Consider the following 26,829-nt stretch of genomic DNA (forward strand, 5'->3'; position numbering starts at 1 on the left):
GATCGTTAGTAGGAAATGCTACAGTTACTTATTTATACTGTATTCCGAATGCTGTTGCTTTAAAAACTTATATCACACTGATTTGAATATGTTTTGGAGCATTGCATTTTTTACAGAAATTTTCAAAACATAATTTTGCACGCATAAATGATACTGAAAATTGTAAAAATGTGAACTGCTTTTTTGCTCCTTTTCTGAGTTAAAAAGTTAATCTTTCGTTTCTTGCTTTCAAAATGTATGTTTTAGGAAATGATTCCAAAAGTATAAAACTAAATATATACATATATTTCTAAACATATTATTATTCATACCATTAGTGACAGTCATTTATTAACATGTTCTCCTGATTTTCGAAAAATACAAGACTTCTTAGTATTGCAACGTTCTAGAAAAACATTGTTTTTACTAAGTCAAGCATCTAAATATCTTAAAATCTAAAATTAAATGCGGATTTTTTTTCTTCAAAATTGTATTCTGTAACGATCTTTTGTTTGAAAATGATCACATTCACACTAAAAAAACTGTAGTTCATTAAGGCTGTATTGTTCGTTGCCAATGTTTCCTTTCCCTTTTTTCCTGAAACAAATGTGACCAATACTTTTTGTTAAAATTTCCGGATCTAAGAAAAAAGGTAGTAATTCTGCTTTGAAGAAAAGCTTTAACTTTACAATAATAGGATACATATGATTTGAGGCAGGGAGAACCAAAGAGATGTAAGTGGACATTTTCAAGTTCCGAAAGGAACACGTTTGAAGATAAGGTCCTAGATAGACTTGCATTGAAAAGTTTTTTTAAATCATGCTGTAAAGCAAAACCTTCAAGGATTACCAGTGCTATATCTTGTCCCAACTGAGGAAAAGTTCACTTTTCCTTTGTACTGGTTACCTCTAAATTTTGAATTTTGCCACTAACATTAATTTGCTTTCCACTGTCTCATTTATATTTAAAAAAAAAAAACCCTACAAAACTAAACAGGAAATGCTTAGTGCTAGACGGCAATCTCTTTTTAAATATTAATTCCTTTCTAACCAACGCATTTTTTCAAATGCATAAAAGAAAGTCACGAAAGTGTAAAAAAATATATTTTGTCCTTTTTTTCTCTTTTGTTGTTCTATATTACATTTTTATATTTGATCGAATTCTTTTTTCTTAAAATCATACTTTGAAAAAAAAAGTCAGCTTTTACGTTATATATTATAATAAAGGAATTATATTCACACAGTGGTAATATGAACGAAATATCTTGCAAGTGCACAACTGCAATTTCTTCTTGCTATATAAATATAAATTTGGAAGTGACAAAAGTTTTCTGCTAAAAGTTGCGTAATGGAAAAAAAACCCAGTTTTTAAATTCAGTACGTATTTTTCTCTTCTTATAAATACTTTTTAGCCGAGTTTTGAAAGCAATAACCGTGTAGCAAACTTTCAATAACTAAAAATTGTTTTTTTAAGGCTGTTGTACTCAGTCTTACTAAAACTGATTCTCGTTAAAAAGATGTCTCCTACGAGGCATTTTTTTAAAAATCAAATGCTGTGAGTTAAATTCATAAGTCTTTTTTTTTTGGTAGAAAGTTTTTCTCGGAGTCTTTTTCTAACCTTCACTTTGTTCAAGATAGAAAAAAAAAACAATGTATTTAATTTAAAGCATTTAAAAAATTTTAAGTCTAATACACGTTATGAAAAGCCGTATTTTCTTGAAATATTGTTTGTCTTCAATATAAATATCTGAAACTATTTACCCTCAAACCTGTTTTTGTGCGGTTACGAAAACACGTGTTGTTTTATTATCAGCAAATCTGGTACAAATATTCATTTAAAATATCGTTAAAAAAAAAAAAAAAACATGGTTATATTCGGTTTTATTTCTGTAGCTTAAACCGAAACGTTACTGAAAATTTATTATTTTAGCAAAAATACGTATAAATTTCGAGCTTTTGTAAATTTATATGTTATTAATTTACTTATAAGAATTATTCGAGGCAAATGAGTAGCCTTAATTAGAACTCGAAACTGTCACGAATTATTAGAAATTGGCTACCGTAATTAATTTTGACAGAATATTAATTACCTCGAATTGAAAACATGTTTTAAAATCGCAGTTGAAAGAATAGAATGAATTAATTTTCAGCATTGACTTATACGTTTGAACTTGTATTGTGTAATCTTCCTTTGTCAAGTTAATATGAAAAAAAATTGTTACGCATCCATTCGAATTTTGCTAAAATCTTAATTAACTCGCTTGCAATGAATTCTACTTTATTAGCATAACACAATTTAATGTTTGAAATCAAGTGTGAAAACCAATATTTGGTGGAAAACATTACTATGCTTTTAAAAGGGGTTGAACAAAGATTCATTTTTACAACGTAAATATAATTTCAAAATTTTGGTGGAAAGTATTTACTTTTGCGAAAATCTTTAAGCCCTGTTAAAAGAAATTATAATAGTTTTTGAAAGATAACTTTACCTCTTGGGAGTTTTTTTGAAAATTACAGGATAGCTACGTTGAATATTAAAAGATGACACTTTATTTGTAAAGATAAATTTATGAAATGGTTTTATTCTTTAAAGGTTATTAGGGAGCAATGATTTCTACTTTTTTTCTGGCATGGGAAATTGGCGGAAAATATGAGTTAATTGACTTAAAGCCTACTACGAATTTAATTGCATGTTGTAAACAAACATGACGATTTTTTTTGAAAATTTTGAAGAAAAAAATAAGGTAAAATCCGTGTCAATTCAACAAGGGGTGTAGCATGCTGGTCACGATTTTTTTTTTTGAATTTAGCACATGTTGAAATTCATAAAAAATTAAGAAATACGATTTTTTTTTTGTTTTGCCCAAAAAATTCCTGGACCGAGGTATAGATCGCCAAAGATGGCGGTCCTGTCATGATTTCTCGCTTGGGATTTTCGTCAAAATCTTTAAAGTTGATTATCGCAGGAACGGTAGAATATATTTTGTTGCGGTTTGTTTTGTTCAAAAGGATACTTTTTCTTGTTTAAAAACATATGCAGCATTTTGAAATATGTGCTTTAGTTTTTTCTCAGTCTTTTGAAAACAAAAGCTAATTTTTTTTTTTATTTTTATTTTTCTCAAAAATGCAAATTTTAAAAAATTTCATTTTTTTACAGTTTATTAGTACCGCTGTGCACTACGTTCTGTGAAGAGGAGAACTTCCACTTTTTCGTTTAATAGTTTTTTGAGGCATTTGAAAAAATGAGGGTTTTTAAGGAACTCTTTACGTAATGGCAGACCAGAAAATTCAAAAGAAAAAAAAAATCGCAACAAGTGGCCAGAGAATACTTTTAATTAAGTTATATAGCGACATTTTCATTTTGAGTCTCTACTTTATCAAGGATATTAAATTTAGTGAGAACAAAATGAATTGCGCTTAATGATTCTTTCGGCGCTACGCTGAAGGGGAAATGCAGCGAATCGGCTGGAGGCCGCATTCTTGTTTTCATAAAAAAATAAAACTTCTGGATAAAGTAGAAACTCAAAATGAAAATTTCGCTTTATACCTTAATTAAAAATGTTCTCTGGCCACTTGTTGCGATTTTTTTTTTTTTTGAATTTTCTGGTCTGCCATTACGTAAAGAGTTCTTTAAAAACCCTCACTTTTTCAAATGCCTTTAAAAACTGTTAAACGAAAAAGTAGAAGCTCTCCTTTTCAGAGAACGCAGTGCACGGTGGTACTAATAAATTGAAAAAAAAAAAAAATGGTACTAATACTTTTTTTTCCCTTTTTGACCCGTATATCCTAACAGTATTATAACTTGATAATTTTGATGTATTTTTACCAACTGGCAAGAGCAATAGAAATTTATTCGAGGACTCTGTGCGCCCTTTAAAATAAACTCATTTCGTGATACCAGTAAAAATTATTCTAGCCCGACCGTGATTTGGTAATAACGCTATGATTTTATTTAGAGCAAATATTCTAAATATTAATATCATATCCGATGGTGTTAATGTAGATTCAATTGATTTTTAATAGGATATCCCTAGATTTTAATTTGGTATCTTTTGCTTCTAGTTTGATATCCATTACTTTTAGTTTGATATGAAACGCTTTTAGTTTGTTATCAATTGCTTTTAGTTTAATATTTGTTGCTTTTAGTTTATCTAATGTTTTTGTTTATATATTCATTGTTGATAGTTTGTATATTGTTTTTGGTTTTATATTTATTGCTGATAGTTTTTAAATTGTTTTCGGTTTGATATTCATTGGTGATAGTTTGTAAATGCGCTTTCTGTTTGATATCCGTTGCTCTGTTTGATGTGCAATGCTTTTTGTTTCATATTCATTGCTTTTTGTTTCATATTCATTGCTTTTAGTTTTATATTTATTGCTTTTAGTTTGCTATTCATTGCTTTTAGTTTGATAGTCATTGCTTTTAGCTCCATATACATTCCTTTTAGTTTAATATTCATTGCTTTTAGTTTGATATTCATGACTTTTAGCTTGATATTCATGACTTTTAGTTTGATATTCATTGCTTTTATTTGATATTCATTGCTTTTATTTGATATTCATTGCTTTTATTTGATATTCATTGCTTTTATTTGATATTCATTGCTTTTATTTGATATTCATTGCTTTTATTTGATATTCATTGCTTTTATTTGATATTCATTGCTTTTATTTGATATTCATTGCTTTTATTTGATATTCATTGCTTTTATTTGATATTCATTGCTTTTATTTGATATTCATTGCTTTTATTTGATATTCATTGCTTTTATTTGATATTCATTGCTTTTATTTGATATTCATTGCTTTTATTTGATATTCATTGCTTTTATTTGATATTCTTTGCTTTTAGTTTGATGTCTACTGTTTTGGATTTATTTTCATTGCTAAAATTTGGTTTTAAATTTATTTTTAGTTTCATATCCATTGCATTTAGTTTACTATTTACTGCTATGAGGCTCATATCCATTGCTCTTAGGTTGATATTCATTTGCATTTAGTTTAATATTCCCTCCTGTTAGTTTTATATCCATTACTGTTCAATATATCATTTGTCTTCTCTGTTGTAAAAAAAGTGTCAGACTGAAGTTACCATTAGTGGAAAAAACTTTAAGGCATGACAGCAAATAAATTTATTCACAAGAACACAACAGGTCACGAAGCAGCACAATACTAAGACACAAATGAATTTCGTTAAATAACTAGTCAATCAAGTAACACAGAGTTTCAAAAAGTGCTAAGTTTGGTAATGAACTTAGGTCTTTGTTATTGCTCACTCTTGATGCGTAAGGGAATATATACATAAAACAATTATGTGATAAACAGTGAAATACAAAATGTTGGTATGCTATTTGTTTCGTATTAGGTTGATTTACATCAATTGCATAATCGTTACACACAAACAGACGTCATTTTCCTCCTTCAGATTATCTTCATTATTATGTACATATTTTTTTTTTTTGTAAAATAGCACATTAAATAATAAATGCAGTGCACGGTTTTATTTAAGAAGTGCAGGAAAAAAAATTATAAATAATTATAAGAATGATCTAAAACATTATTATATTTATACTTTTATAAGTTATTCAGAAATTCTATGCACATTTTTCACTTTTCAAAAATATACATTCTGTAGAATTCAGTTTAATTTACATTGCACTCCTTAGAAATGGTATTAGAAATAAATATAAAATATTCGTTTTTATGTTTACATTTTATAATTTCATATAATTTATATCCTTATATACAATAAATATATTTGCTCTGACATAAGCACTACTTGTTGTAGAGGAAAGAAAACAGATAAAAGGACATAAATGGAAGAAACACATTTTAAAGTACGTGAAACTACTTCAAAATAAAAATGTAAAAACTGTGTCAGTTAAATGTCGTGAACTAAATTTCTACGTCTATAACATAGAACATGGTTTACGGTTTAAATGGTTTAAGAATAATACTAAGAATTGATTTTTGAGAATTACTGGAACTTTCTTGAACTTCAGCAGCGAGTTTATAAAACAAATTTATATTCTAGAATAACGTTTTTGGAACTTTGTTACAGCCAGCTCAAAGTTTTTACAATTCTCATCCAGTTTTTATGCTTGAAAGTACTTAAAAAAGGTTTAACAGTCATGTTTAATCTTTCTCGTGTTAAAAACTCAATCAAAATGAAAAATCAGTAAAACCATTACTAGTTTGCTTGCATGATACATTTGCTGTTTATTTCACACAACCAAACACAACCAAAAAAAGCGAGAATATATATATATATATATATATATATATATATATATATATATATATATATATATATATATATATATATATATATATATATATATATATACTTGGTTTTAGGAATTTGATATTATATTGTAACTGAAGCATTAGCCTTAAAACTGAGACCTAGATCTCTTTGTATCGTTTTATTAATTAGTTTTAATTCAATAGAAAGGTAGTAGGCATCACGTGGTCCAGGCAACTAGTCGCATTCTCCTCCTATATCTTACCGACTTCATGCGGTTTGGCAACGATAATCAATTTTAGGTTTTGCGATAAAAACATTTAAAACAACCGACAGACATTTATTTCGGAATCGCTCATCTTCAGTCCAAGGTTTCATAAACTTGAGTTTATAATTGGTAAAGAAGGAAAAACGCAATAAATATATGATTACTATTTACAGAACAAAATGCAATTCTGAATTTCGACGCAGTAATGAGTAACACGTCTACGCATACCGTGATTGGTCAAACTGATAATACATAATTACACACACGTACATCAATTCGAACATATACACTGAAGAAAACAGGGATTTCACGTGTCGAAAAGTGCGTACGACTCTTTCTCAGACTGCTCGTTTATTTCCCCCACTGTTGGAAAAGACCAGCACGCTCGCACCTGCAGTTGGTCCCCCAGAGGTTGCATCTGCAAGATGAGTTGGCACAGCAGTCATTAGGCTTGCCGTCGCATCCACCACCACGGCGAATGCAAGCACGTCTGAAAACAGACAGATACGATTGACTTATGTCGATCTTGGATTGCAAAATTTTAAAAAAATTAAACGAATGAAAAAATAAATTAATAAAATTATCGAAATCACTTTGAGTATTTCCCCCGGCATCTATTGTCTAGCAAGAAGAAAGTGCCTCAACGATATTTTTTCTAAATTAACGGATCGCATTACATCATGTTGTATATTTCTTTTCCAATTTAGGTCAAATATGTAAATCCTTTATGTTTTATGCACTCCTTTGAAATTTGTATGAGAGTTGTTTCGCAATCAACAGTTTATTTTCAAAGATTTAAAACACTGCTTACTTTTGAAATATTCAAAAAAAGGAAGTGTTATTTTTTGGAAATTTTAAAGTTTCCAAAAAATTGAAGATAATTATTTAAGTAGTTGGAAACTGTGTTTTGCATTACTTCAAAATATTTTTTTGTTAAAAGATCACAATCATCACTTCTAGAAATTTGTGCATTAATTTCCTCACGTAATAAAAAAATACATATGTTATACCACTTGTATAAAAAAAAACATTCCTTGACAAAATTTTGTTTAAAAAGTAATCAATGCTCTTTACATTTAGTAATTTATGAAATACTTATAAAATGCACAGTTTTTTTAGTTACTTCAAAAACTGCTTAAAGCTGCTTCTTTATATTTAAAACGTTTCTGTGCTCAAACTTCCCATTTTTCGAGAATTTTGCCAATTTTAGAGTGTAATTTTAGTTAGTAATTAAAGATTTAAAAAAACACATTCCATAAATCTTTGTTTCAAAGCTAATTATGCAACGATTGAAATTTGTTCCAAGACTAACTATGCAATCAAAGTAACATTCTTCTTTTAAATCATTGCTTTAGTAATATTCATCGGGCTTTTTTTTTTTTTTGTAGCTACAGCTCACGACAACACAAAGTGCAATTGACATTACAAATTCTATCAACCTTTTGGGTAAAGGACGTTGATTATATAATAAGTAAACAAATATAAATAAAGCTTCTTACTTGTCGGTTCTCAAGTAATTTTCCAGGTTCTCATTGTAGTCTTCCGATAAATTCCGATCTGAAAATGCAATCAAATAATTTTTACCATATGAAAAAAAAAAAAAAAAAAACAATATAATAGAACCAAAGTGAAAGTACAATTTCCAAATGGATCCAATGATTATAATGTCCAAAACAGCTGTTATTTCTAGACATTTAACAAATTAAAAGATATATTTCAGCTTTGTTTAGATTTTTTTCCTACGTTTATGAATATTTTTTTTTACTGTGAAAAAATAAAAAAAAATTAAGCTGCAACAAAAGTTTTATCTCTCAACCACATTTACTTCAAATTGACATTTCGTTAAAAAAGCCAGGCTTTAGCGCAAAATAGTTCAGTTTTTAACCGACTTCAAAAAGGAGGCGGTTATCAGTTCATGCCGTATGTATGTTTTTTTTTTGTTTGTCCACTCATAGCGTCTCACCTAGTGAACCGATTTTGATGATTCTTTTTTTAATGGATAGGGGATGGCTCAACTTAGGTCCCATTACTTTGTTTGACCATATTTGCTCTTTAGAAAAAAAGTTATGGGCAAAAAACAGTAAATTTTATGCAATTTCCCTATTAAATGATTAAAATGATATTGTAGCGAAGTTCGCACTTTTCATCCGTGGATAACGGTGGCTCAGTGGTAGAATTCTCGCCTCCCACACGAGCGATCCGGGTTCAAATCCCGACTAGGACAAGGTGAATTTTACTGAAATTTCGTTTCTACTGTTCCCGTATTTTCTCGAATGTTCTATTAATTTCTGTATCTTTCCAAGTCTGGAAAGTTCCAGCACTTTCTCAAGTTGTATATAAGGAGATGTAACGTTCATTCGTGGTTCTGAAAAAAGATCTCGAGTTGAGCCTAACGAGTATTCGCTTCATTTGGCTTTCACATTGTCTTCGCTATCTTCGTCTACGCGACAATATGAAACTCATTGTTATAAAAGGTTGGTGCCATATAACAGTAACATTAATAGTAATTGTCATGATAATTTTGAATGAAGGCTTCTCTAAAGCAAGCATCAAATTTCTTCAAGGGATATTTCGATAATGGGGAATCTGGCGCTGTCGGCTCATTTTTGGCGTAAATAATTTTATTTTAGTAACCCTGCTGATTTATAGTAACCCTATGTGAATGATCAAAATCTTCCTTTCTTCAGTGCTATTGCTCCATAGTAGGGGTAAACCTAACCTGGAAGCGAGGTGATGTAGTAATTAGGATCTGCTTAGCCTTCACAATGCTACCATTAGGTTTGCCTCAACTACTCTGTAGTATTTTTATCGTTATCATCTATGCCGATAACAGATGATCGGGGCTAAGTAAGAAAATACAGGATTGCATCATGAGCAACTTAGATGCTGTGGAATGTAAATTAGTTAGGAAAAACGCAATACTTAAATGGTTATAATTAAATTAACTACGCATGATTTCCAGAGAGGAACGAAGATAAGTTTTTAGGGCCAATCGCTTCAAGTTTAACGCGTGTCAATAGTTTTTTTTTTAGTATGGAGCATTTTTAAGAAAAAAATGTGAAGTTTCGTGATGGTAACTTCTTACTGTTTCTGAAATACCTACATTTACACTAAAAAGAATAAAATAAAAAAATTTTGAAAAAAAAAATAGAACCGCCTTCAAAATTGCTCTAAAAAGTGAAAAATAATTTTATTCATTAAACACCATCGATAATGCTTTTAAACATAATTGTTGAAGTTGGCGCAAAAACGATAGATAGAATCATTCACAACCATAACTCAAATACAACTATAAATTTAACCAGGCCCAGTTTCTTCACTATCACATACATTATTCATTGATGACAGCATATTTGAATAACGATATAAATGTTTCGTTCGTAACTTTGGATGCTTTTCTGAAAAAAAATATGAACGAAGCATGGTTACACTGGATTTTACGTTTTGTTTTTGCGCCAACTTCAAAAATTATGTTTAAAAACATTATCGATGGTGTTTAAAGAATAAAATTATTTTTCACTTTTTAGAGCAATTTTGAAGGCGGTTCTATTTTTTTTTTTCAAAATTTTTTTTCTTTCCAAGTTTTGTCTTGGTGTGCTATTCTACAATTTTAAAGGATTCGAACTAAAAGAAGTAGTTACAGATATGAAGCATACAAGGTAAAAACATCTTTTAGTGGAATTGAAATGATACTGTCAAATTTAAAACTGCTTGTAAATATTGGATATTACTAAAAAAGATCTTCACACACTGAATAATAAAACCACAAATAAACTATTAAAAAAAAAGGTCAAATGGAGACTCATTTACAGTAAATCGTTTCAGTTGCAGCAATAGATATATTAGAAGCCTATCTATTTAATCAAGTAAATATTAATTGTATGATTTTAATCACTTTCAGTTAAAGAACTTTTGCTTTCCCTTAAAAGCATTTTACATTAGAACTCTATTCATCCGAATTAATTGGGACTGAACCGGATCTCATTTGGATACTCAAAAATTTAAATAATTGGATTTTTCTGAAAAATAAGTCTATTTTAATCAATTACTGTATGTATGTTGAAAAGGAGAGAAAGAAGAAAAACAGTTTTTAAGAACTTTTAGTTAATCAGATAGAAAAGTAACGTTTTTCGTGCAAAGCGTGCTTACAAGTGATGTACATTAGTACAGTATGTAGGGGAGACCGGCGATAGAATTGGCGAACTTTTTAAACTTTATTTTTTTTAAAGGTTGTAAATGAAGAAAAATTTTCTTTTATTTCTTGGATAATCTGTCTAGTATCAGCAATAAATTCGTATTTTTGTTTTGACACCTGCTAAGGAATGCACCATACGTGCAACATTGCGTTTGGTGGGGTTCTCCCTTTACTGATTCTTCTCTTGTTGGCATTTCCTATAATAGGGCAGGTATTTGGGATTTGTGCTATTGTATAGGCATATATATATATATATATATATATATATATATATATATATATATATATATATATATATATATATAAATTAATAATAATAAGCTCAAAAATAGTGTAACTAATGGAATTATTTAAATAAATTGTCGCTTTACAGAATTTTCGTTTCAATTTTTTAACGATTCGACTTAAAAAACTTTACTCGGGGCAAGTATGTGAATTCGCATACTTAACCCCCCCAAAAAATTCGCTTTCTAGCCCCAACTCGCCATATTGAAATCAAGTTGCACTGGTTTAAAAATATCTTCATAAAGTACTCCGAATGTGACGTCATTTGTTGCTTAGAAATATGGGCTACAAAACATTGTGTTCTTTTTTTATGCAAATCTTTCTAAACATTCTGTGCTGTCTTCATTAAATTATCTTTGAAAAATTCTGATAACAGTTCCTAATATATTTCATGTTTTTTGTTTTTTTTTCGAATCGTAACCGATTTGTTTTACATACTTAACTTATTTTTAATTTTAATGTGTTTAACTGCAAATAAAAATATATTACTGAAACCTCTGCTGCATAAAATAAATTCTCATATGATTTTACTTACATGATGATTCGCAATATATTTTAATAATTCATTTATGCTGGAAAGTAAAATTAAGACGCAGAAAACTGTCTTTTCTAAAATATTCTTATCTTAAGCTCAAATGTTTTATTGAACTTAATGAATGTTTGTTTAAGAAAGTTCTAGATAACTAAAAATTTGGAGATAGCTAACACTGATTAAAATAATCACCGAGACATAAAATAACAAAGTTATTTTCCTGTACTTCTACTTGTTATGAGGAAGTTGTTAAACAAACAAAATAATTTCATACCTTTCATCATTATGAAAACCTTTCATTGAGCTTCCGGTTTGATTGTCTTTCTTTCGGGGATGTATTTTTTTTTTTTGTTCTTTATAAGTTATAGAAGTCTTAGAACCTTCACATTAGGTTACTCTAATTACTTTCACTAATCGTCTCATCTTCAAAAGAGGTGCTTCGTAAACCTTAATTCCGTTCTTCTTTTCGGTTTCATAAGATTTTTTATAACTTTGGCCGGTAAGTACTTCAGTTTGTCGTAACTTAATTATGATTGTGCTTCCTCAATTCGAAATTGTTAACGAAACATATTTAATTACTGTTTGTTGTAAGTGAGTTACAAAAATAGAACAATGAAACTGAGGTTTTTTTGTAGAAATTGAAAACTTGTGAATACAGAAAATGAAATTAAACAGACAAAAACAAAAAAAAAAGAAGGTCGAATTTCTGGTGAGAAGTTTCTTTAAGTTCATTACTGAGTGAAACTCATTAATTGTAAATAATATTGCGCATTATGTGTTGCAAATGAAATTTCGCGAACATTTTCTGTTATTGATGAGCACCAATAACAAGTACAAGAATAACAGTAAACAGATGCAGCAATTTACTAGAATTTTAAATACAACAATAACAATAGTAACAGTTACAAAAAAAATGGTTCAAAAAATAAATTCAACTGTAAGTAATATTGCGTTCATGTATTGCAAATGTAATTTTGTGAACAACTATATCTGTTATTAAAAATCGATTTCTTGCATTATTAGCTTTCTATGTCATCGAATGCTGCCCTTTGTTGCAGTTTTCAAAACATGTAAAATAATTATTTTTCATGGATTTTAACATCTAACGTTGTATTCGTAGAATTTGAAATTTTTTGTATAAAATATTCACTTATTAAACAGCGTGGATTATTTTTCGTTCCACAAGTGAATATCATATACTTAACTTCCTTAAAGAGCCCCGTACGGAAAAGTTGCTTCCCTGGAGAGTTACTGTTAATGTTTTCGCCGCATTTTTTTTTAATTAAAGAGGGGGGAAATTAGAACCCTGTTTACGACATACACTGTTCCAACCTAGTAGTTGGGACCGCTGTCTTTCACATAGACGAACCTTTCTATTATCTCGGTAGTATTTGTACCCCAGAGCCGGACTGACGTAAGTCCAAAAATTTTCATTTTCTGTTTATTTGTGCATTGTATGTAGAAGCCTGCATCGAGCCACGTAAACGTAATGTCCCTGTACTAAAAAAAATAAGGTCAAAGAAATTTTGAAAGGAAGTCTGTGGCGGGCCTGCATCTATGAGATCCCATAGTACCTACAGCCTCGAAATGTTGTACAAAATTGTTTCGAACTCTGGTGATTTGCGTTTGGGGTTTTGTATTTTAAATTTCGAATTAGTTTTTTTAATTAATTTTTCAAGCTCAAATTTTGCGTAAATTGCCTATTAAAGGGGTGAAAATTACTTGCACATATTAGTATCATACATCGTCGGAAAGGGTGGAATTTTCCGCGTTCTACGCAATTTGTTTTCATGCTCTAACTTAATTATGGAGTTTCATTAATATTTGCGTTTTTAGCTCATTTTTTATTTTTTAGGATTAGCTGAAATTTAGGCATTACTTTCTTCATTAAATCTATCAGTAAAAAGTGAAGGAATTGTCACAGTTTTCTTTTTGACATCAGTGGAAATAGCGGCATTTTTTACTCCAGATCTAACTCGACCTTTGGCCGAAAATGGGTTAAGGGGCCGTACTTCCCATCCTGAGGATGTACTGAGGATATGCACGGATGTCCTGACACACTGAAAAGTACTTAAATCATTAATTTTGACCCACCGGGATAAACGGAGATTGGTGAGCGGTGAGAGCAGTGTGTTTAACCCCCTAGTTTTTTACTAATTTATATGTACAATCATTTACTCATTGATACGCTTATTAATTCATTTCATCATTCACTAATTGAATGGTTTATTTGTCCAATGATTTATTCTTTATTCTATCATTTTTACTTGCTTTGAAATCTAATACATAAAACAAAGTATTGGTTTCTTGCAAATTTTCAAATTCTCGAATTTTGGCGGATTCGAACTTTTTGAGATGTACTGAGTGTATTTCGAACTTTTTTTGGAAAATGTCTGTATGTGTGATACCAGTTTTTGTGGCCATTCTAGAGCAAAAACTACTGCTTGAAATTAAACGAAATTTACTACACATTTTTTGTCCCATATGAAATGATGCCCATTAGGATTTGGTGTAAATTCTTCCAAGGGGCAATTGAACATTTCTTCAACTATGCGTGCCTGCTATAAATTAAAAAGTAACTGACAGAATCAAACAAAATTTAGTCCATATGCTGACCCCAAAACGGTGCTTATTCTCTTTTGTGTCAATAGCTCAAACTGGGTTCATCAATCGAACGTTTTTGCCATAACTTGTGAATACTATAGCTCAAGAAACAATGAACGGAATCAAACAAAAATTTATCGACAGGTAGTCCCTAGAGAGTAAACGAGCTGATTCTATTTTGGCGTCTATAGCTCAAAAGGAGGTACTGCAATCGGAAGTTCTTTCTTGTTCAGAGTGCTATATCTCAAGAAGTAATGCTACGTTTAAGATCAAATTTGAAATAAATGTGAACCTACATAGAAACAAACGCTAAATTCTGGTGTCAATCGCTCCAAAAAAACTGATTTTTGTCATTTTTTTTGCGATCAAAAATACCCTATTTTTCCCAATAAGAAAAATAAAATATATTAATATATCATCTGAGATTTAATCCTTTAAAAATGATCGGAAAAATCTCAATGATTTAAAATATTAATCTTTATGTTCGAAAAGTCTCCAAATGCCGCCATGCTTGGTGTCTCGCCAAATTTGCCACAAAAAAAGGTCGCTAAAAATCTGCCAACTTAGCGACTTCGCTTAAATTTCTCGGCAATCCCAAAAGCAAAATGTTGAAATGGTTCTTACAGGTAAAATCTACATATAGGTAAAGTTTCAAGAACTACGGTAACTTTAAGCGAAAATTAATGGGATAAACACCACATTTAGCCAAATTGCAACAAAGCAAGCATATATAAACGCAAAAATATTTACTATTTACCAAATTTGTAGCAATACGTTGGATCCTACGATTTATAATATCATTAAAGAAGAAATGTTAGTGACAGCTACAAGAAACTAGTTTAATTCAGTTACTATCTTATTGATTCATTTAATAGTACACTTATAATTGCACTATTTCTTCATTTTGTTTTATATATTGTTTATTTTATCAATTATATAGTACTCATAATTTGCTAATTCATCCGTTTTATCATGCATGTATTCATTCAATTACTCTTCTGTGAGGATGAGTAAGCCATCTGTAAAATTCTCATTAGGATCGAGAACCAGTTATTAAGATTTGCGATCATTTTCGGATACAGTTTCGAAAACATTGTGTTCGTCCAAGTGGATAGATCGGAGGGTAATTGTCTCTCTTGCATAAATTTTATTAATTGCATTTAGCTAACACGGTACGTCCTTTTAACTTAGCTTAATCTATAGCGGTAACACAGCTACGCTCAGATATACAGGTTAGGGTGCAGCAGTACTTACAACTCTTGTACAATGTCCTGTTGTACGTACAATATAAACGCACAACTCCACACAGAGGCAAGCATTCAAATATACAGTCCAACATTAAAATAAGCTGTGGAATTTAAGAGTAGTAGTAGGAGGATAGCTTTTTATATACTAAAGGTTAAAGTATATATTATATAGTAATTCAATTAAAAAAAAGCATTTGCGATTAAAAGAAAAAAAATGACTCATGAGGCAGGTCAAGAAGAGTTAAATATAAAAAATAATCATAACCAAGTACATTAAAATAAAAATGATAGTAATAAAACCGTTGATAAATAAGTTTAGTTAAATACTTTTATGGAACAGCGTGAACAATTCAAATAAATATACCAACTGACGTCAAAGAGAGGGATGTATAAATAAAGATTAAATATCATTATTAATAAATGCAATTAAATGGATAAGTATGTAACAAAAGAAATATAGTATTAAGTACAAGTGCCCTATATGTATACTTTATATCACATCGTTTGCTTCAAATGGATCATAAATGCTTCAAATTTTACGCTCGCCTCGTTTGTTTTCTGACTGAGAAAACGACACTCTGGAGACATCTTAAATTAAATAAGAGCACAAAAAGAAGGGGGGGGGGGAAACGCGAAAAAACTTTAGTAAATGCATTTACGAAGGTTTTTTTTTTTTTTTTGAAAAACTTAATTATACTGTTTTGGAAAAGCAAAATAAAAATGTTTCAGAAATTGCTATACAACAGTGATTAAAGAAAACAGACTCAACTGCAAAAAACATGAAACACAGACATTTTGTTCGATAATTACTGGTAATAAATTGCTGGTAAGAACAATAGCATTAAATATGATTAAGGTATACTAAAAGTGCAAAAATAAAGAATAAAGCACAAAAAAGAAAAAAAAAAGTTTCTAATTTGCATGTATTAATGATAGAAATAATTTCTGAATATCACCAAAAATTGAGGCAAAGCTAAGGTTGTTTCACTGAAAAATTAATGAAGCAATGCAGTTTGAATTTGAAACTCAAACATTTTATGCAAGACTGCTCAAAATATCTAAATCCAGATATATTTTAAAAATAATAGCAAGTTTTCCGCTTTCTCTTTTAATGTCTAAGATTCAGCTAAAAAATATTGTGAGTAAAAACTGATTTAAGTGTGATTTTTCGTGCTACTTCTAATGTGAAATCTAACTTTTAATTTTTTCTGATTTCAATATGAAATAGATTTTATTGGGGTCGCGTTTTTTTTTTTTTTTTTTTGTTAAGGACAATTATGCTTTCAACAACAACAAGAAAGTGTACAAATATGTTTCCTTGTTCATTATCAGTAAACGAAATGCATACATTAAATTCATGGATATCTTTGAGCATAAAAGGGAAATTTAATTCAACGCTAAGTTCGAAAGAACTTAAATTAATAGAGCGTTTAAAGCGAAGTTTGTCTATTGTCTTTAAAATATACGAATCAAACGTTAGAGTAAAACGACCATTTTCCTTTAAAACTTCAAACAAATGATCTCAAATCTCTTTCCGAAGTTAAATATCTAGATAAACAATTCCCACTTTTATCGGAGAAATTTCTGAAAGATATGACTTTACCTTTGCTAACGATGCTTTTCTTCCAACAATGCGCTTACAGTTACAAATTGTGGCGTGTATAATGGCCCGAGCTAATCAGCTTTGAGTGAAATGACATTATTTCCGGAAAATTGCTTTCGGTTATGGGACCAGAAGATAAAGTCCCTGGAGTTTCCATCCTGATTGCGAACTGAGATTACTTATCTGAGCTTAATTGAGCGACACGTAACTAGTTGCAGAACTGAGATTTGCTCAAAGACTCTTGTTAAACATGATAGTGGGTTTGTTGTCACAGGAAAGGAAGCAGCAGTCATTCTATACTAGCTTGCAAGTTAACTTGTCAGTGACGTCATTACGCGCGGAGGAAAAACACTGAGTGAAAAGACCGCCTGTAGGTTTGTAAGGAGGATCTCCGATAAGACACCGCACTCGCAGTTGCCTGCTTGGCGAATTAATCCGCTTTGGCATACTTCACACGGAACTGATTTTTATGTTAGAGTCGAGCTCGTACATGGAATTGCAGTTTTACGGGATAAAAATGAGAAATTAAAATGTTTGGTACGCTCGTCAGAAGAAGGGGGGGGGGGACTTATTAAGCAGGATCTACTTTCAGTCGAGAAACCAATGAGCGGTATGACAGAATAGCAATTGATTTTCATTTTATTGAATAAGAAATGCTCCCCCCCCACCACTTTATAAAAAACGGTATTTAATTCAAGTATTTTGTTCTAAAAATTATTTCCTCTTCTCAGAAATATAAAAGTCGTTACTGGTAGAAATTATTACTTTTTTTTTATTTCAAAAAAAGCCTGACAAATTTTCTCAAAAACAATCGTAATGCATTAAAATTTACTCAAAAAAAGAAACCTAGGTAAGCAATGTGATTAATGTTCTTACGCTATGAGAAAAACTTGCAAAATGTACTTCATAAACTTTCTACATAAATTTATTATGTGATCAAGTATGTTACACTACAGAGAATGAATAATGATTACTTTTTCTTTTTTTTTTTTCAAGGAGGGGGGGGGGGCATCCACTCGGTCTCGTGGGTCAGTAGCGCAGCCAGAAAAATTTACTGGGGAATCTTCAAAATCGAAAATTATTGATTTTTATTTTTATTCAGTTCTAATGTAAAAATATCATTCAATATATTCAACCAAAGTTTCTATGACTTAATAACTGTTCATTAATACATCACTATAGTTAGGGAAAACCTAACTTGGCAGCAATATAAATTCTACGCAGATCCTAATCACAGCATTAGACACTGCCAGGTTAGGTTAGCCTCAACTGCAGGAAAGTATTTTTTGTATTGATATATAAAAAGGACTTTGAAACAAAGAAAAGCAGAAGGGGGATGGGTAAAAAAACACAATATATTTATGATTCCCACTGGTAAGTTTTTGATAACCTCGAAATTCCTTTAAAATGCCCTTGAAATGATAAATATTCAAGCAATGCAATGCAATTAAAATATTCAAGAAACTTTTTTAAAAATTACTTTTGGGGTTGTTTGGGGAAAGTGGGTCACCCCTTTAAAACTGAAATATGGATATAGCTTTTATACTTTTTTACACTGATCATATGATATTTCATTACAGTGATTGGTCTTGCATATATTTTGAGTTTCTCGGAATTTTTTTCTAGGTCATAGAACTTTGTCCAAAAAAAAAAAAAAAAATCTGATTTTTTTTTTTTCTTGCGAGTTTAAGCAACATTTTTCAAAAAAGTGTTTCTAGGTTAGTTTTTATTATTTTTTTATAATAATTAAACTTTTGTGTATAGTTTATCTTAAAGTGCATATTGCAGCAAGAATTTTTCAAAGAAGTGTTTCCAGGTTAGTTTTTATTTATTTTTTATAATAATTAAACTTTTGTGTATAGTTTAACTTAAAGTGCATATTGCAGCAAGAATTTTTATTGTTAATAAGTGTTTAAGAAGAGGGGTTTCACTTACCCCGTACATATTTACTATATAGGAAGTGGGTCCAATCCTAATAGTGAGGAATTTATAATCAATAGCAACTCTGATGAAATATTTATATTAGTGAATTACACAACGACTATGACGATCTAGTATGAATTGGTAGTTCAGCTACAGAAGTACTAAAACTGGTGATTTTGTCTTTGTGAAACTTACATAAAGAAAACCATAAATTACTGTTGAAAGTTGATGTTACAAATTAAAAAAAATACTGCTGAATTCGCAAGAACTAAAAGAAATTGTGTCGATTTTTATTGACTTGTTGCAGATGATTTTGGAGTTATTACTGAGGATGAAGTGATACTAGTTCTTCCTTCTTAGCCAACTTTAAATTGACACAGCAATTTTGGGTTTCCAATTTCCTTTTGAACTTAGTTTTGGCTACTTTATCAAGAATGATCTTAATCAACTGTATTACTTATCCAACGCACCTTTAAATATAAAAGTAAAATACGTACCAATAGGCTTTCACTAAATTTCACAGATGTAATTGTTTTGGTGCATTCAATGAGAGGTTCTTTGTAAACTTGAACACAGGCGTGCGCAGGACTTCAAAAATGGGGGTACCACTGTACAGGGAGGTTGAAATTACAATGGGAAAGGCTCCCATACTTGCTTGCTTAAGGAAAATTTTTAAGCATTGTGAGAAAAAATCATTTTAAAAGCGTAGGAGGTAAGAAGGTAATGAAACCAAAAATCTAAAATTTTAGCCATTTTTGTATTAACTTTTGTTTCTACGAGCTAATGGGGGTACCACGGTACCCTTGGTGACCCCCGTGCGCACGCCTATAAACTCGAAACATGTGTATGCAGCTCTGCCTATTTATGGGATTAACCAGGGCTGCGGAGTCGGAAGGAAAATGGCCGACTCCGACTCCTGGATTTTGAAGCGGCTGACTCCGACTCCAACTCCGGACTTTTTTATTTTTATTTTATTTTCTCAATTCCTGCTCCCCCTTCAGGGGAAGGGGTAAAACCACAAAACAGAGATTGAAAAAAGAATTCCTTTTTATGAAAATTTCGCATTTTGTATTTTATTATTAACCCAAAATGCATACAACATAAGAAATTCAATTTAAAAATTAAATTTTCCAATAGTTACGACTTTAAAAGTGAGATGACTCAAAAATTCCCCCTCCCCCTATTTTTCTAAATTGAAAAGGATTACTTGTAATTTGCCCCTTTTTAATGTTTGACAAATATATATTGATCAAATCGTGTGCTTTCAATTTTTGAAAGCTGTAACTTGAGAGAAAAAAAAAGCTTTTTTTCTAAGTCTAAGTTCTTGAGAGGGGGTCGTTTGTCCCGGGTAACACCTATCTGGTAGGTGTCACCTGAATTTGATTTCAGAGTTTATAAAAAATATAAATACTTTAATTCCTAAAATTTTCCGAATATATTTTTAATTATATTTCATCAATAAAATTTCAACGAAAATAGGGCACATATACGTCAGGAGCAAATTTTACCCAAGATACGGCAGTATATAAATTTGTACGAATAGCTTTTGCTATACCTATATTTCTTCTTCGCTAAATTTTTAATTTAAATTTTATTGGCTGCTTTAGAGTTACCCTTAATATGAATATTTTAAGATTCGTAACTGTAATTATTGAGTGTTGTAACCAAGAAATCATTTACACTTATTTTGTTCCATACTTTTTAGTGAGAACTAAGCTTATAGAAATATTCTTAATAATAATTTTAAAAAAACATTAGATTGTTTCATCGGATCTTTTGGATTCGTGCTTTCGCGCCAGAACTTATTTGAATTTGCCGAACACCCTCAAAAGTTTAAACCCGAGATACGGGTCTCCGCTTACTAAATTGTTACATTCCTTTTACTATTTTATAACTGAGATCAAACAAAACACTATACTTCTATTTTTATTTGAAAGTGATTACTTGGGAATGCTAGGCAACAAAACCGTTTGATGACAGTTGCTATTAGTTAAGTTAAAAAGCAAGCAAACTAGGGGACGGCTACAGAATGTTCGGTAAGCGCTCATGCTAGCTGATTGCCATAACAGCAGTTATTTTCTCATTTGTAGCTTTTTATACATGTAATCGAACCAATTAGTGGTCAGTTTTCAAAAAATGTAAGGAGAGTCAGTGAAAATGAAAGAAAAAAAATCCTGGAGTCGGAGTCGGCATGTTTTTTAACGACTCCGACTCCTTTACCCCAAAATCAGTCCAACTCCGACTCCACAGCCCTGGATTTAACGCTGTAATATTTTCTTTTCTGCAGCACCAGCCGCTAATAAAAATCACATTCGTTCTGACATTTGATTTTATAACAGTGTTATATTTTTAATGCGAAATTTTTCTGCTTTTTATTATACTGTATTTTTTAGGTTTATTTTCTGCTATTTCATTTTTTTGAGCAATCACGATTGCTTATTGCTTTAACTTGACTGTTGAATGATGTTAGCTGATTTTCCCCCCGCCATCACCCTCTGCAGCACCACCTTCGACCTGCCTCTCCCATGCTGCCCCTCTAGCGAGCACCGTCTCTAGGTTGCGTCCATATCCGTCACACACACGCACGCATGCATACACGCGCACACACACACACATACACACTTACAAAGGCCTGCACACACACATACCTTCACACACACACATTCCTTCACACACACACATGCCTGCACACAGACACAAACACACACTCGTGATTGCGAAAAACATAATTTGAATTCAAGATGTCAAAATTCAAATCAATTTTTTAATTTTTTTTAATGTCTTGCCTAATTATAATATGTTGTTTTTCATGTCAGTTGTTTCCGCGCTGGAAAAAACTGCCCCAGACAAAATATCAATTTTATGCCAATGTTTTTTTTTTTTTGGGGGGGGGGGGAAGTAAACGCATTTCCATTTTACATCGCAAATTTATCCACATTAAGTGTAATTGTTAATCTATATATATAAAGTTTAAAATAAATCCGAACAAAACCCAGCTTTGTTGAATTAGCTGCTTTACAGTTTAGAACAAACATGATTCATATAAACACTGTACATGATTTGAGAACTCATAATCATGGCAACCTGTTATGTCATAAATAAGGAATCTTGCATTTATCTTACATACAAATAGAAACCAAAGTTGTTTAAATTATCATTACAAATTACAATTTTTTCAACTGATTTTGTGGTATGTTATTCTCTTTGGTAACTGATAAATTGTATGATCATCCATTAAAATTAAGAAAGTCCAACATTGCCAGATATTTTTGATTTCTCTATAAGTGCAAAGGGTTATTAAATTTTAATAACATGATAATAAATAATGATTAAGAATTAAGAAAACATTGAAAAGCAACACAATTTAAATTTAACAAGAGAGTTTTTTTCTTTCTCTCATTAAAATTATTATAATATGATAAAATTGTTAAGTAACAGTTTCAATTAATTTTGAATTATACTATATTGTAACTTTCATTCAATATATGACAAAAAAAGTTTGATTTCTAATTATCAAACATTTGAATTTGTTTACTATTAGTTGCTGAATATTGAAGTATTCGATAGAACCCAATATACGTTTTATCCTCCAAAAACGCAGCATGAATATTCAGTGCATCTCTATAAATGAATATGTTGATTCTTTTCATTTAAGGAACAATTTATAAAACAAAATAGCACATTTAAATTGCTCATTACATACAATTGTGTGTGAAATACTTGAAGTGAAAATAGAGCTTTTTTTACGACGAGATGTTTATTCGGAGATTGATAATTGAAATCAAATTAAAATACATTAAATAACAATTAATAAAACATGTGTATTTGCTGTAAATTTTAAAATATTAGTCTCTGTCACATGGTAATTTCATCTTCGATAATGCATATAAACAACTAAAACAAGAAAAAATGTCTGAAGTTTTTTGAATCTAGAATCAAAAGTCATATAGGATGAATTAACTAGTCGATGTTGATAAAGAAAATGTTCTAGTCCAACCAAAGCGTTATTTGCATTTCCTTTGGGAATGTAAAAGATTATGATTCATGTACAATCGTTTTATTTCTATTAGTTGATCAATTTTAAAATATTTTACGAAACATTATAAAATATTTGATATTGCAATAAAGTTTTAATTGAATTGAATTATGTAATAGTTCTATTGCATCATTGCCATAATTTTACTCATTAACATAGATCTGGATTTTCATTTTGTCCAATATCTTTTGCTGTTCTAGACCTTTTACAAAAAACTCGACAAAATATCACCCGCAATTACAGAAGCCTTAATTTTTAGGATGACATGACTTCTTCTGTACTAAGCATTCCTTCAGAAGCAGTGTCGGTTGAATCGGGATCAAAATGAATTATCAAGTTATCAACAGCAGTATCGCACATTCCATCAAGTTCCCACATTAGTTCTTCTTCTTTAATAATGTGGCCAACGCAGTTCTTCCACGTTTCATCTGAGACATTATCAATAGCTTTTTTTGTCAGCTCTTCCACTTCTTTTTCTTTAAATGTTCTGTTTTCTGCTGCCACCTTCCCTTTGACAACACTCCATATGTTTTCAATGGGATTCAGCTCACAGTGATAAGGGGGAAGTCGCAAAACAGTATGACCATGAAGAGCCGCTATCCTATCAACCCGGTACTCCTCATACTTGCTGCGGACATTTTGTACAAGATTCAAAAGTTTAGCTTTCAGCATATTCCAAGCGATATTTTTTGATGTCAGCCATTGTCGAATGTCATCTTTTTTGGTGGAAGTGTTGGGAATGTTTTCCACAAAAACACTGTGGTATGAAGCATTGTCGATAACTATAATACTGTTGGGGTCAAGGTTTGGCAGCAATTTATTTTTAAACCATTGTTCATAGTAATCTCCATTCATTTCTTCATGATAATCTCCTTTGCTTTTTTTTGCCTTGAATACATCAGCAGCTCCTTTCACAAAGCCTTTCTCACTTCCAGCATGAGTAATTATTAACCTGGATCCTTTTCCTGTAGGAGCTTTTAATCCCGTTGAGAGGCCAGACATAAATGCTTCTTTCGGCCTCTTGATGAAAGTGTCCTGCCACACTGTTTGCTTTGTGTGACCAAAATTCACCCAGGTTTCATCTGTATAGTACACAGTCCTTCCTTCATTTCGGTAGTGGCGAATTTGCCTCAAATATTTTCGTCTCCAGACTTGGTTGTCTTCCCTCTCTATCAGCATAGAATTCCTTGATCTCTTCTTGTACACAAACCCTAAATCTTGCATCAATCTTCTTGTTGTGGCGATTGTCAAATTTGGTAGGTCAGCGTCCTCGTTAATAGTCTTCATGACTTTCGCCACCGTTGGTATTTCATTTCTTTTAAAAAACAAATGCACTTTCCTTCGAATGGCAGACAGGACGAAGTCGTCGAACTTTTGCATTCGCGTTGCTTTGCCTTTTCTTGCGGGCCTTTTTCTCCCAGGTGTGGAAAAAGAGCCTTGGATCTTAAATTCATTTTGCATTCGTAAGATGCTGCGGGTTGAAACACTTGTCAAGTCCGAAATTTTGTCCAAAATTTCAGTGACAGAATCGTTGGGATTTCTTACTTGCAATTTATGAAACACATTCATAACTATAGTCTTTGCAGAGCTCTTCAAAGCGCTGCCTTGCTTGTGTGGCTGAAACACATAGCTCAATTTTGGCGTCGTAGATTCCATTATCAATGATACGAAAATAGAAAAACGAGCAAGTAAGATAGAAAATAAAACGAGCGAAAATAGTGAACTACAGCGGACGACGAGCGAACGAGAGTGGAGCACTTGAGCAAAATCGCGCCAAACGCAGAATATCCGGAGATCGCCAACTGTTTGTGAGCTCTGATTGGCTGGTTCGTTCAGTTGCAAATGAATGTATGGATCCGCGCTGCACCGCTCTTAAAATTGAAAATATTTAACGATTCACAGAAATTATGACAAAAAAATGTCCCTTTTGCGTCGGTTTAACTAACTAATCCGATTTCTAAAGCAAAGTGCGTAATTTCCCCCGATTATCTGGCAAAGCGCAAGGAACTATTTCCTTCACTTGGCCGCAGCTCATTTCTCCATAGCCAAGAAAGCTTGCAATCGAGTTTAGATGTATCTGAGCCATTTGCTGCTGACGATGAACATTACAAATCTACATGCCTTGTCAGTTCCGCTTTCTAGTTTCTGGATTCATATGCATGTAATGAACTTAATTTTTTTTCTTAGACATTCAAACGGAATTGTAATTCATCATTGGCATTCTTTGATGCAGTTACCATTCGGGATTTGATGCATCTTCATGAAAAGTAGAGGGCAAATATCGTAATGGTCTTCTGTATCCAGTATGTAAAAATACTTTACTATGCAAGGTGTCCCATAAACGACACAAACTTACAGGCTATCAGAGGCACAATGACGATTAGGAATCAAATAGCATTGCAAAGTCTAAAGTAGCTGATTCATGCGGAAGACGGTGTTTTACAGGTACTAAGTTGCTACTTGCTGTTTGCCTAAAATTTTCTAAATTGGTGTTTGAGATACTGAATGCACTGAAACCGTTGTATTTTGTGCATACGTAGCCTTTTACCTGAAGACTACCAATGCATTAAAATTCAACGAATGTGTAGTCGTTCACAGAAAGACATGAAATAAAAATGCAATAATCAAGCCTATTTTTCGGTAACAAGTAATTAGTCACAAGTTCAAGGTTTTTCTGCATAAAAAAAAAGTTTCTCATCTGGAAAAAACAAACCCTTGCATACGCAGCAGTTTTGTAATTTTTGTGATTTATTAACGCTGTTTTTTTTTTTTTTCAATTCACTGTTTCAAACTACATGTTTCTCGAGAAAATAGTTAAATGAGCAGCACCCAGTAAATGGCAAAGAGTCTGGGAGAACAATATTGTAACGGATCCGGTGAGACTTCCAACTTTCTTGAAAGGACGACACAGTTCTTGATTAAGAGCACAGGAAATTTATTTACACTATGTACAGGGAAGATCGTCAACAACTGCTAAATTAATCATCAGCAATTAAGCAAATATCACTCAAACCGTAAACTCAACGGTTACACACGTATTTGCTTCCAAATACGAAAAACAACACAGCGAAATGCCTTGCAATAAACAGAGCTAATACACTCTCAGCACAAATTCTCAATCGAAACTAAACTTTTTATCCAGCATAACGGCTTATATACCGAAAAGAGAGCTCTCAAATATTCCAGAAAATGCTACACCGTTCTACACTTTCATTGATAAAATCAGTGAATGAAATAAGAAGAAAAAGAATAGGGGGGCCGTATACTTCGGCCGAGTGTAAAGGGGCTGTATATTCATTACGGGAAACTATTTACAGGTTACGTTACTACAATAATTACTATTTACAGAATTTGTAACAATATTAAAAAACAAGAAAACCAGAGGAAAATTTAAATAAGAAAATTATTACTGTAAACTTTTTAGAACAAACAACTAACTTAAGTAAAGGAAGCCACTTTTGTTCGTTTATTTTTGAGGTTTTTCAATGCTCCCGTGGTCAATGCGGCGCCCAGAGGCTGCTGTTACAGAAGCGAGTAACTAGTTGCACTACATCTGTGGCTTCAAAGTATTTTGAACCCAAAAGGACAACTTTTGTGCTTTCGAGCTCTCTAAGAAGGCATTCTACAACAAGAACGAGCTGTTTCCGATCATGAAATTGAATTTAATTTCGAATCGTCATAGTGTCTCTTACACCTCCAGTATAAATATTAATGAGACACTATGTATTATTAATGAAGTAGCACATACTGACTTACCGTTCAATATTTTAATGTTTGTAACTAAGACATTTTCCTACCCTGTTTATTTCAAACAACACAATCAACACTGGTCGTAAAATTTTCATACCACTCAACGAGACATGTAAAGTTTTTCAAGGCTTGTAAAAGTAATTAATTTTAATTCTCTTGAAGAA

General features: G+C 31.3%; 1 protein-coding gene across 2 annotated transcripts in view; it reads right to left on the reverse strand.

The window, feature by feature from the left end:
- Positions 1–6,566: 6,566 nt before the first annotated feature.
- The window catches only part of LOC129226262 (U8-agatoxin-Ao1a-like), an 87,720-nt gene continuing 67,457 nt past the window's right edge, over positions 6,567–26,829 (reverse strand). For both annotated transcript variants that reach the window (XM_054860863.1, XM_054860864.1), the window contains exons 3-4: positions 7,990–8,047; positions 6,567–6,980 (exon numbers count right to left, since the gene is read on the reverse strand). In XM_054860863.1, coding sequence (XP_054716838.1) covers positions 6,842–6,980; positions 7,990–8,047 — 197 coding nt within the window. In that variant the 3' untranslated portion in view covers positions 6,567–6,841. The remainder of the gene's footprint in view (positions 6,981–7,989; positions 8,048–26,829) is intronic.

The sequence above is a fragment of the Uloborus diversus genome, chromosome 7 (assembly GCF_026930045.1).
Source record: "Uloborus diversus isolate 005 chromosome 7, Udiv.v.3.1, whole genome shotgun sequence".
Taxonomy (NCBI): domain Eukaryota; kingdom Metazoa; phylum Arthropoda; class Arachnida; order Araneae; family Uloboridae; genus Uloborus; species Uloborus diversus.